General features: G+C 45.3%; 2 protein-coding genes across 2 annotated transcripts in view; one reads left to right on the plus strand and one right to left on the minus strand.

The window, feature by feature from the left end:
- The window catches only part of VSNL1 (visinin like 1), a 98,558-nt gene extending 92,583 nt beyond the window's left edge, over window positions 1-5,975 (plus strand). The window contains exons 3-4 of the mRNA XM_025927262.2: window positions 2,976-3,191; window positions 4,989-5,975. Of these exons, the coding sequence (XP_025783047.1) occupies window positions 2,976-3,191; window positions 4,989-5,186 (414 nt within the window). The 3' untranslated portion in view covers window positions 5,187-5,975. The remainder of the gene's footprint in view (window positions 1-2,975; window positions 3,192-4,988) is intronic.
- A 6,260-nt stretch (window positions 5,976-12,235) lies between these two features.
- SMC6 (structural maintenance of chromosomes 6) overlaps window positions 12,236-13,232 on the minus strand; it is a 78,675-nt gene continuing 77,678 nt past the window's right edge. Inside the window, exon 27 of the mRNA XM_025927088.2 lies at window positions 12,236-12,744. Within this exon, the coding sequence (XP_025782873.1) occupies window positions 12,630-12,744 (115 nt within the window). The 3' untranslated portion in view covers window positions 12,236-12,629. The remainder of the gene's footprint in view (window positions 12,745-13,232) is intronic.

Consider the following 13,232-nt stretch of genomic DNA (forward strand, 5'->3'; position numbering starts at 1 on the left):
CATACCCTTCTCGTGCTCTCGCCCCTTACCCTATACGTCTCTTCCCCCAGGCTGTTCCTGACTTGTGGCCTTTAAAATAAACTGGTAATAGTAAATAAAGTGCCTTCCTTAAGTCTGTGAGTTGTTCTAGCAAATTATTGAAGGAGGGCATTGTGGGATGCCCCTGAGTTTACATCAGGTCTATCAGAACTACAGGTGGCAGCAGGGGACATGCCACTGGCATCTGAAGTGGGCGCAGTCTTGTGGGACTGAACCCTGACTCACCTGTGGGGTCTGCACTGACTCCCCAGGGGTTAGTGTCAGAATTGAACTGAATTCAACTGGACCAGGTTAATGTCCAGAAAATTGGAGAATTGGCTGCTGGTAGGGAGAAACCAAAAACCAAACTAAACCAAAACAAAGCCCACACATTTGGTGTCAGAAGCATCATTAAGTTAACAAACAGTTCAAAGCACATGTGGCTCAAACTTACCTATTTAGAAATTGTCAAGGTCAAGTTCAAAAGTCAGCACCTGGCAGCCCATCTTCAGGTATCTACGATGCCTCTAATGACATTGGGGGGTGGAGAGAAAACAGGCTGAGCCCGCGACAGAGGACAGGAGCCTTTCTGTCTTAACTCTCCTGTCTTGAAACCAACCACACGGTCTTTTTTTTATATATATATGTAACATTTTATTTATTTTTGAGAGACAGAGAAAGACAGAGTGTGAGCAGGGGAGGGGCAGAGAGAGAGAGAGAGACACACAGAATCAGAAGCAGGCTCCAGACTCCAAGCTGTCAGCACAGAGCCCAATGCGGGGGCTCGAACCCACCAACTGCGAGATCATGATCTAAGCCAAAGTTGGATGCTCAACTGAGCCACCCAGGCGCCCCTCTTGAAAGTAACCACGCGCTCGTTAGCATTAGGAATGTCTTGTTCCTTCTTCTGTTGTAGTCCTTTTCTGATAACATGACCTTCATTTTCAGTTCCCCCCTTAACTGCAAAATACCAGAGCCTGGGGACAGTGAGGTGCTGATCTCTGCTTTCCCAGTACCAAAGACAGGGCTGGGCCAGAAAAAGGCCTCAGTGGATTTTGATGAATCATGAAAAATGAAGGATAGGAGACATAATGTGTGTAGGGGATGAGGGAGCAAAGGATAAAGTTGTCCTCCATAGCCTCAGAAAGATAAGTTGGTTGCTTAAAAAAGAAGTGGTTGTTGGGGCGCCTGGGTGGCGCAGTCGGTTAAGCGTCCGACTTCAGCCAGGTCACGATCTCGCGGTCCGTGAGTTCGAGCCCCGCGCCAGGCTCTGGGCTGATGGCTCAGAGCCTGGAGCCTGTTTCCAATTCTGTGTCTCCCTCTCTCTCTGCCCCTCCCCCGTTCATGCTCTGTCTCTCTCTGTCCCAAAAATAAATAAACGTTGAAAAAAAAATTTTTTTTTAAATAATAAAAAAAAAAGAAGTGGTTGTCAAATCTTTATTTTCTGACATTAATGAAAGAATTGTTGTTTTAAGCCACTCTGATTTGGGGTGATTTAAAAAAATTTTTTTAATGTTTATTTATTTTGAGAGAGAGAGAGCAAGCGGGGTTGGAGCAGACAGCAAAGGAGAGAGAGAATTCCAAGCAGGCTCCACACTGTCAGCGCAGAGCCTGATGCAGGGCTCGATCTCACAAACTATGAGATCATGACCTGAACTGATACTGAGAGTTAGGTGCTTAACCGACTGAGCCACACAGGTGCCCCTTCAGTGATTTTTTGCACACAATAGTAAGCAGAACAGATCTCAGTGTCCGGAAGCGAGTGCCATTGAAATTCAAGCCCCAGTCAGCTCTGCATCTTATATGGAAAGACCTATTTTATTTCTGGAGGGAAATGTTCCACCTTTGGATTTGTGGGCAGCAGGCCCAAGGGCAGGGTGCATAGTGAGAAACTCCCAAAGGGAGACAGCCCCGGGTGGGCACGAAGCAGGCCATCTGCATGGAGGCTGGCCAGACTGTTCCAGTCACAAGTGGCAAAACGTAGGAAGGAGCAGGGAGACCAGTGACATCCTCAGAAATCTGCTTTCATGTTTGTATTTGCTAGATTTGCTCACCCAGAAACATGTATATACCCTTTCTGCCTTAAAACAGCACATGGTTTGTTTTTGCATTTGATTTGGGGTTGGTTTGTCTTCCACCCTCCACCTAGAGAATGTCCTTCAGCTTTGCTGGGACAGAGGGTCAAGTGACAGAACTGCCTGCTGTTTGTGACTGGCCTAGACTCCTATCAGGGGGGCCGACACCCCTGCCTCACTGCCCATGGTCTTACCTCCTCTGGGGTCTGCCCTTCCTTTGCTTCCTGGGTCCATTCTTTGTCTCCCTACAGCACTCTTGCCAACTGTTGGCTCTGAAAAGAAACCTCTTTATATCTTGCAAAAATAAACCCAGTCATGTTCTATTTTTAATGGGTTTTAAATGTCTGTTCTACAAAAGAAAAGTCCCTGTGAAAAGAAGTGAAACCCTGGAGCCTCATCGAGGGAGTGTGGATGGGAAGCCGGGCAGGGGGGCAGGAAAAACCAGGTCTGGGCAACCTTGCTCTGGCCCCACGAGGCAGTGAACCTGGACATCCACAGGGAGAAAGGGGGAGTTCATGGAGCGCCACCCCGTGTGGGGAGAGGAGTCTGCTACCTGCCTCAGTCCTCGTACTTGTGGGAGGGCGGCCAGGGAAGCCACGGATGAGGGACGCTAGCTGCGGGCTTGAGGGCCTGGCCACCACAAAGGCATGTCCCCGGCCTCACCCACAAGAAACAGCCAGGCGTCTGAGTGAGGACGCGCTGATGGACGCCTGCCCTTGGCCTTGAGCGCTGGCCCAGGCAGGAGGCCCGCCGGTCACACCCCCTCCCACGACAGCCCACGAGAGCGCCCGGTGCAGCCCGCGGTCTAGGCTTTCCTGGGCCGCGCCCCGGCCTGAGGTTTCGGGCCCTCCCGGCACCTGAACCCGTGCCTTCTGCTTGCAGTTCTTCCCTTACGGAGACGCCTCCAAGTTTGCCCAGCACGCCTTCCGAACCTTTGACAAGAACGGGGACGGCACCATCGACTTCCGAGAGTTCATCTGCGCCCTGTCCATCACCTCGAGGGGCAGCTTCGAGCAGAAACTGAACTGGGCCTTCAACATGTACGACCTGGACGGCGACGGCAAGATCACGCGGGTGGAGATGCTGGAGATCATCGAGGTGAGGCGGTGGCCCCCGAGGGGCGGGGCCGGGGCCTTCGGGTGGGGGGCGAGGGCGAGGGCGGGGTCGGGCTTTCGGGGGACCTGGGCGGGGCTGGGCAGGGCGCGTGGGGTGGGGCACCCTATGGAGCCGCCAAAGGGAACCCTACGGAGGAGGAGGGGGGCGGGGGGAAGGGCCCCGCAGGCCGGGGCTGGCCTTCCGGACGAGGGCAGGGCAGGGCAAGGACTCGGGGTGGACTTGGCCGGAGCGGGACTTCAGGATGGTGGGCGGTTAGGCTCCCTGGCTGGCCGACGGGCAAGTAAGGCAGAGACCCCCGGAGGAAGCTTCCTGGGGCGTGGGCCGTGGCAGCTTCTTTTCTTCCCTGCCAGGAGCCCTGCATGCCGGGCCTTGAATTCTCCGGACCCCTGTGCCCCTGCCTCAGCCTCAGCGCAGCGCTGGGAAAAGTCACAGATCCATGCCGCTGGGCCCAGATTCAGTTCTGCCCTTGGCTTAGCTCTGCTCTGCTGGATGTCCCCTTCTTCCTCAAACCAGCTTTCCCTCTGGTGGATGTAAGATGCTGCCCGTGGCTCTAGCTGGCATTTTTTTTTTTCTAACTGACATTTTTAAAAACTTTGAGTTATTTACAAACCATAAATTCATCCATTATAACTGTACAATTTACTAAAGTAAGCCGCCATCGCCATAATCTAATTTTAGAACGTTTTAATTCCCCCAGTAAGACCCCTCATGTCACCTGCCTGTTCCTATTCCAGACTCAGAAAACTCCACTCTTCTTTTTCTCTGTGGATTTGGGTTTCTGGACCTTTCATATAAATATAACCATACAATATAAATATCTATACCCTTAATGAATGACTTCCTTTTTTGTTTAATCTATGTTGTAAGACTTATCAGTATTTCAGTCTTTTATATTACTAAAATAGTATTCAGTTGTACAGATACATCATATCGTTTGAGCATTTGTGTCGTTTCTACTTGGCTATTATTAATAATGCTATGAACATCCACCTGCAAGTCTTTTTTTTTTTAATTTTTTTTTTTTAACATTTATTCATTTTTGAGAGAGACAGAGTATGAGCAGGGAGGGACAGAGAGAGAGGGAGACACAGAATCCGAAGCAGGTTCCAGGCTCCAAGCTGTCAGCACAGAGCCCGATGTGGGGCTCGAACTCACAAGCTGTGAGATCATGACCTGAGCCGAAGTCGGACGCTCAACCGACTGAGCCACCCAGGGGCCCCCACCTGCAGGTCTTTGTGTGGAAGGGCATTTATTTTTTTTCAGGCAGTTTCCTAAAAAAGTTGTTTCTATTTAGGAAATTCTCACATTGAGAGATAATTGTGTACAGTTAATTGAACTGGACAGTTGGAAGTCCTTATGAACAGAGTCCTTGATCCACAGATCTCCCTAAAGTGTCTTCTTTCTGGACTAAGTTTTACTGGCTTGCCTTGCTCAGTTATCCTAGTAGATTGTAAATTCCTTCTTGGTTGGAACCACATTTTCTGTTTTCTTAAATCTTCAAGGGCTGGTGCTCACCTGCACCTCAATCCCAGAATGTTTAAAACAGAGCTCAGCGCTCTCCTCCTGAATAAGGATTCCTCATCCATTATTCTTGTGCTTACCACGGAGCCACTCTTTCTACTCACTTCCTCCAGCCAGAAACCCGGGAGTCAGACAAGACACACATATCTGATTATATCTCTGTCTTATTTAAAACGATTTAAGGAGTCCTTTGAAGTAAATTTAAATTCTTTATCATGTCGTAGGAGAACTTTACGCTCTGTTTCTGGTTTTCCCAAGGCTATCTATAAGATGGTAGGCACTGTGATCATGATGAAAATGAATGAGGACGGCCTCACGCCTGAGCAGCGAGTAGACAAGATTTTCAGCAAGATGGATAAGAACAAAGATGACCAGATTACACTGGATGAATTCAAAGAAGCTGCAAAGAGCGACCCTTCCATTGTATTACTTCTGCAGTGCGACATTCAGAAATGAGCTGAGGTCAATGCTATGGACTGCACAAAAGTCTCAATGTTCCATTCAGTCTGCAGCTATACACACACACACACACACACACACACACACACACACACACACACAAATATTGCTTGGACTACCTATCAATGGACTTGCTTCTTGTGTTTGAAACACTTGTGTGCATGAGAATGTCATTTGCTAATGAATTTTAAAAGCATATATTATAAAACAAACAACCTGCCACGATGTGATACGTGTAACATCATTTCATAAAAACCCTCCTCCCCTAAAGCCTGGGCAGAAATGTGCTGCAAAGAGTTCTATGGTTTCTTGTTCATGTTTTGCCAATGCTCGTGTCTCCTTGATTACATGTTAGTAGCACTGAGACCCCCACGGTAATGTAACTTTAATATAAGCTGTGTCACCATTCTCCTGTAAAATAGTACTGACAGACATGTGGAGGGGCCTTGGCTCCTCTGTGTGGTCCATACTCGAGATCTTGTCTTATCAGTGGAGATAAATGTGCTACATTTGCATGCCTCTTAGGTTTGCCTTAATTCTTACCTCATTTGCATCCTATCAATCTGGAAAGAGCTATGTTGGAATTAATGCAGTATAAAACTTAAAAATCCTGCTAAATGACTCGTTAAGTATATCTATCTATATATACATATACACAAAGATATTATTTATTGAAAGTAAAAAAAACAAACAAACAAACCTGGAAGTGTATTGATTTCTGCTTGAATTTTCAAAGGCATCCAAAGAGGTGGCAACAGATGTCCCAAATAAATTTATAACATTTGACTTTTTCCCTCAATTCTTACTTCGTAATTTTAAACTTGATGTTCATAATCAAGGGTCAGGTAGCAACAACTTACCAAATCGACCCTCTTAAACACACAACTTCGGAATTCAGAGAATTAATGACACCAAATGACAGCAACTTTCCAACCCTTCATCCTGGCCCTCAAAAGCAGGGCAAAAAACATGCTATGTAAAGTTGAAATGAAACATAAAGCTTGTTTGTTCTCAACAAATGCTCACTGTGTGAAAATAAGCTTCATCTCAACGTGACTGGGTGCTGAGGACACATCATCTCTTTTCTTTTTCTTTTAATTTTTTTAATGTTTATTTATTTTTGAGAGACAGACACAGAGCATGAGCGGGGGAGGGGCAGAAAGAGAGGGAGACACAGAATCCGAAGCAGGCTCCGGGCTCTGAGCTGTCAGCACAGAGCCTGATGAGGGGCTCGAACCCACGAACCGCGAGATCATGACCTGAGCCAAAGTCCGACGCTTAACTGGCTGAGCCTCCCAGGTGCCCCAGGACACATCACCTTCTTCAGAACCATGTGGAGGACACGTGCAGCCAGCTAAGTGTCCTCCAAAAGTAGCCCGTAGGAAAGAATACGTCTATCTTTCCAAGTCAAAAGTATACTGGTTGTTATTTTTAATGATAGAACAAAATGCTGACCCTTTTAGCCCTGAGGAAGGCAGGTGGAAAAGATTCCCTCAAGAACTCTAAAGGCAGGTTGGGATTTTCAGAAAGTATCTAGAGAAGCTGTTTTTTTCTTCAGGGCTGTGCAACAGAACTCTCTGGGGTGATGGAAATGTGTACGTCTGCACCAGCTACATGTAACCATTGAGTACTTCGATATGGCTAATGTGACTCAGGAACTTAATTTTCATTTTAATTAATTTATTTGCCACATGTGGCTAATAGTTACAGTATCAGACAGGGCAGTGCTATATATTATTCACTTTTTATTCCACGCCTTTTTTTTTTTTTTCTCTAAGTACTCTTCCTTTGTCTGTCTTAGGATCATTAAGTCAGACCAGAGACCAGGGCCTAACGATTTCATGCAGCCATTCAACAAGAAGCTGTGAGCAAGCACACCTCACCACAAACACTCGGGACGCCGATGGTACCTGAAACACTGATAGAACCGTCCCAAGTGCTAATAGAATGTCCTTCGCCCCTGTGCTTGGTGAGTCCAAAGTGGGGGCAGGGAGAGATGGGAGAGCCTCGGTGCCCCCCGATATTCTCTCCCCCTACTAAGTGACGGGGAGGTGGGGTGAGGAGCCGGGGAGGCTCCTTAGAATGGTACTCGGTTAAGTCAGACTCTGGCTATGCATTCATAGCAAATCTTCATTGTCCGCACCCTACGCACCCAACGCCCTTCTCACGGGGGGAGAAAAATGATACCCAAACACCACACACACACACACACACACACACACACATCCACCTGTAAGAACAGCGAAGAAAAGAACCATGAGCTGAGAAGGATGGGCAGCGATGGCACGTAGCAGTAACTATTTGTGACGGAGTAGTTAGGTGACATGTAGAGGAAGACCTGAAGGAAGGGAGCCACCGAGATGTTCAGGGCAATTATGGAGAGAGAAAAAAACCCAACCCTCCAGCAGCCCGACTCGTTCTTTTCGTAAATACAATGTGGGGACTGGGCCAGCAAGTGAACACGGCACCGGTAGTGTAGACGGGTGCAGCCGAGCTTGGCTAGAGCAAGTGCGCGGGCGCTCTGGGAGGCAGCATGCTCACTTCTGGGTGTATTGCCCGGAGAAGTGCTCACAGACCTACAGGGCGCCGTAAGGGGACGTGTCCCAGGATGTCTGTGACACCGTGTGGGGGAACTGCAGGCAACCTGGCGGCTCATCGCTGGAGGAATAGGTAGGTAAAGTGTGATCGATGGATCCTAGGCGAACTACACAGAGGCCAGAAGCAACAATGCACGCACAGCAACGTGCCGAACGGGGAAAAGAGAAATAAAATCTCTTGCAGGGTGTAATATATAAACGTCAACGCATTCTCATGGTAAGAACACTGAAGTCATGTTGAAACAAAAGGAAATATCACATCAGAGTAGTTATTGGGGGTGGGGAGTAATGGGAGTGGTTCAGTCACCGGTGTTCCACAACACCTCACCCCCAACACCTGGTGGCTTGAGATAGAAGCAATCATTTTACTATTTCCGTGGTCTGCGGGGCAAGGGTTTGAGAGAGGTGTGGAGGATTCTGGCTCGGGGTCTCTCCTGCAGTTGCAGGCCTGTGGCAGCTTGAGCTGACACAGGGGTCTGGAGCAGCTGGGGGTTCTCTTCCCATGATCTCAGGGCTCCCCCCCCCCCATCTGGGGCCAGTTTGTGCTTTCTCACACTGTGGTGGCCTCAGCGACTTTCATGGTGGTTCAGGCTCCAGCTCAAGTAGTCCTAAGAAGAGGCTGGACGTTTCATAGTTTTTTCTGACCTGACCCCAGGTCATGAAATACCACTTCCACAGAAAGCATTTTACTGGTGACAAGAAAGTCAAAAACCCATCCAGAGTCAAGGGAATATGATTCCATGTCTTGCTTTTTACAAGGGAATCCTTTTGTTTGAAGAAATTATATTTCCTATAATTCACTCATTTAGGATAAGTCTCTGGATGAATAATATGAACTTCTTTCTTTTTTTTTTTTTAAAATTTTTAATGTTTATGTCTATTTTTGAGAGAGAGAGAGTGTGAGCAGGGGAGGGGCAGAGAGAGAGGGAGACACAGAATCTGAAGCAGGTTCCAGGCTCTGAGCTGTCAGCACAGAGCCCGACACATGGTTCAAACCCACAAACGGTGAGATCATGACCTGAGTTGAAGTCAGATGCCTTACTGACTGAGCCACCCAGGTGTCTCTGAATTTCTTTCTTAAAGAGCAGAATTTTCTCCACACGGTTGGAAATAATGTCAAGAAGTAAAACACATGCTTAAACAGATGTGTTCCGAGAGCCCTATGGCAGAGGATGTGTAGGGCTGTGGCGAGAAACTGATAGTCAATTAGAGCCTCTAAATACAGTAGCATAGGGTTCCCGTAGGTCCTTTCTTGCAAGCAATTACATTTCTCCAGTATTCTGGGCACACAGTTTGGATTTTTCTCAGCATCTTGCAGGTGAACTATAGATCTTCAGACTTTTAAGTGGAGTTTTCCATTCTCACACTCGCCAGTGTGACTTTCCTCATCAAGTAGCAGTGTGCTGGCCTCCTCGTCCGCTCCTTTGCCGCCCTTGTGAAAGGCACCGCATCACCTTAGGTTTTAGGCCCCAGGCCAATTATCCTTGATTCTTCTCTCACAACTCCCCAGTATTACCAGCAACTCCACTGCCTCTAGATCTCAAATTTAAATGCTTCTCCGCCCATTACTTTGGCCCAAGTCCCCATGACCTCTTACCTGGACCACCGTCAGGGCTTGCTTTCTGTTCACCACGGCCCAAACCCTACTCTATTCCCACGGCAGCCAGGAGGAGTCTTTAAATAGGTTTACTAGACCAGGTCTGGAAACTTCCTTAGACGTCAAATGATCTTTCTTCTGCCTACCTCTGAACCTCATCCCCTTTGCTCATGAAGTTGTATCAACATGAGCCTTTCGATTCCCGGACATGAAGTTCATTCTCACAAGAGGGCCTTTGCCCTCATTTCCTCTGCCTGGAACTGCTGCCCTAGGTCTTCCCATAGCTCGTTCTCTCGCTCGTTTCAGGCTCTGCTTAAATACCTTCTGCAAAGTCTTCCCCTAACAGGGCTTCTGAGATACCACTCCCCTCCACTGTTAACTCCTTACCCTGCTTTATTATGCAAGCAATTACAGTTACCTGGAAATTATAACTTTCAGCTCCATGAGGGCAGATTTGGTATTACTCACAGGAGTGTCCCCCGTGCTTTAAAGTGCTATAAGCACATGGCAGGAACTTCATCATTTTGCATGAATTAATCTCTACATTCGTATACTGCAGAAAATCAGGGAGCAACAGCCCTCTAAACTTGCTGATCAGTGAGTGTTCTCAGGCCACAGTTGTTTCTATGGACTCTATCCAGATGCCCCGGCCAAAATGTAATAGGGTAGGTATCAATATTATATATAATTAGGACAGAACATTTCGTTTGCTGACTCAAAGAAACAGTGAACTTATATCTACCCTATTAGTTTACCACTCTTTAATCAAAAGCTATTCCTATTAAATACTGTTTTGGTGAATCTTCAAGTCCACAGCCATTTAGCTCCTGTCATGAAGTATCTGTTACCCTATGAACTCATAGAACTCTAAGTTTCAAACCAGTTCTCCAGAAAGTCTGAGCTGGCTGAGGTACATCTATCTGTGTTGACGTAAAACCAAGTCCTAAATCTAACTGGAACATTACTGACTCGGGACACAATACTTCGTACTAAGTTGTGCCACACCTGCCTGTACAAAGGAAATCGGGATCCTTGGGGCTCCACCAGTCGAAAACACTTCTGATTCAGCCCAAGTCCTAGACAATAGTTTCCTACTCAGAACTGAGACATTTTGGAGACATGTGAAGGAAAGAAAAAAAAAAAAAAAGCAGCACTAGAGAACAGGAGAAGTGAAAATACTTAAACAAGAAGGCAGTGACTGAATCTTCAATGTAATCTTAAATATTGAGTAACTATTATTTATATCTTGGTTTACTAAAACTCATCGTATTTGTCACCTTGAGACTGGTTTTAATCACGTCCACCCCACGGATTTGAGAAGGTAGGATTGAAGAGTCCGAGGGAGTATGTGCCCCTTGTTTCCCAGGATTTCATTCCTCAGTTCAGCCCTGATGATAAACCAGGGGTCGAGGAACCCTCTGATGTAGTGAAGTCACCCCATACATATACGTTTTAAGCTTTATTTTTAGAAGTTACATATAGTTATTTTTTTTCTTCTTTTATTCTAATTAATCAATGTTACTATTAATTAGAACATTAATTGAGATTATTTTCACTTATGATAGTTGAAACCAAAACTTTGTGAGGCTAAAGCAATGAATAATCTTCAACTCTTAGCAAAAGATACTCAGATACTTATTTTCTGGATTTTATTTCCCACTCTGCACTCAGAACCGTAACATTCAAAAACTATTGTTAAGGATTTAGATGCAAAAATTATTTAGCTAATCTAAGTTTACGCATTTGGTATATTCATTTTTTTAATTTGAAAAAGCACATGTATGTTAAAAAATAGTTTTGATACAAATTAGTTATAAACATAACTTGAAAAGGTCAGACTTTGTATGGTTATGGAGGATGTTTAAAACTTTCAGCATACATCTCCTCTTTCTATAAATTCTTAGATTAGAAAAGAAGTTTGCCAACTGATCTCACATTAAGGCTAAATCAGACTCCCTTCCCTAAAATAAAAAAACAAAATCCATTTTTTCTCAGCAACAACAGAAGTGTTGTTTTTTAAAATACTGTTTTTCTTAAAATACGTCCTTTTCAATTACATAAATATTTATTGCTGGCAATACAGGAAGTGCTTCTTGAATACCCATGTCTGTCTTAAAACTTTAGCACTTACCCTAGTATCAAACACAGAGAATCCAGGCAGAAGTCCTATTCATGCCTTCTTAAAAAAGATTAAAAAAAAAAAAAAAAGCTGATAAATACCATTTCCTACAATATGCTAGATTTTATCATTCCAAGGCCAGATCTAAAATCAGGAGAGGTCTTTGATAGCACTGATGTCAGTTCCCATCAACAGGCTGGCCTTTGGCTCTGGGCTGCTTTCCTGCTCCACAGGGGCCCCCAGTTCTCCCAGACCTTCTTCCCAGCCTGGGTCCTCTCAGCTGAGCCAGAGCCCAGGAGCCCCAGACAGCGGACTGAGGGGTTGTAAACCAGGCAAACAGGCTGCAGGTCAGGGTGCAGTCCTGTGTCACAATCCCGTTGTGACACGGGTCAGACGCTTAGCTGGGTGGACGACAGGGGACTCTGAAAGGCACTGTGTCAGAGCTGGTGGTGTTCCAGGGCTCCTTCAAAGTGCCATACAGACAGAGGGCATCCTCAGTTTGAATGAGATATAGTAATTAAAAGTACAGCTCAAATCTATAGTTGTATCTCTAATGGTACAAAGTGACCTGTACAGGGATTCTGACCAAAGCTTTATACTCCTGTGCAGGCCCCTCATCATTAATAAGCACAGACAGACAATAAATCCACTGTAAACTGGTCCCCGTCCCCAGACCACCTGTGCACCACCTGCGATGAGAATGTGATATTCGGGAAAACAAAACTAAATATAATCAGGTGCTCAAACTTTTATTTTAATTCTTACAAAATACCATAGAAATGAACCCAAACTAAACAGATATGTACATGTACATATGTACAAAATTTTACTTCTGAAAAACAATCTATAAAAGTAGATGGTTAAAAAAAAAAACTTAAAAAAAAAAGATTTAAAACCAGTACTATGAAATTAATTTTCTCAAAGTAAAGTAACAGTAATTTTAAATTGCTGGTTGTAGTAGGCTTTCTAGATTTATTTACACATTTTATTGGGGCCAGATGCATAAAGGAGCTTCTTTTATTTCGGAATATCTTCAGTTTCATTTTATTTCATCACAGACTCCTGAACTGTTTCCCTTTACAACTCTTCCACGTGAGGATGCAGCCCGTGGCACCAGCAGCTACAGATCAGCTCCGGTCTTCTTCCTCCTCATGAGTCACAGGTCGGAAAGGCAACGTAGTCTGTCCTCTTTCAGGGTCAGACATCCGAAGAATTCTAATCAGTTTACTAGATGGAAGTGAACTAGAGGAAGTAAAGTTAATTATTCAAAACGTCTAGGAAATTTTCTTCACATTAAAAAAAATTCTACTCCTACCTCAAGAAAACACAAATCTACCCTATCTACTAATGTGGGATATGTTGAATATCAGGAGTTCTAGGAGAAATGTAATTTGCAATCAAGAAATAATTTGTTTTCATTTTTAAAAATTAACTTCCTGCTAAATGCCAGGGGCTTTCAGTTTAGAAGAAAAAGAAAATGAGATTTATATACCAGCTCTTTCTAACTCTTGCTCTTCTTGTCTTGCCAGGAAATTCTGTCTACCTGAAAATTCCCAGTCACAAACTTAAATCTTGTCTACCTGAAAATTCCCAGTCACAAACTTAAATCTCCCTAGGACCAAGTGACCGCTTTAGAGGCAGAGTATCAACTCTAAGTGACACCATGCCGACTGCCAGCAGGGGAGAGCTCCTTATTTAGCCGTAAGTCACCGGGAAAAGAGCCAAGACTA

The sequence above is a fragment of the Puma concolor genome, chromosome A3, assembly GCF_028749965.1.
Source record: "Puma concolor isolate L17-30 chromosome A3, mPumCon1.1.hap2, whole genome shotgun sequence".
Taxonomy (NCBI): domain Eukaryota; kingdom Metazoa; phylum Chordata; class Mammalia; order Carnivora; family Felidae; genus Puma; species Puma concolor.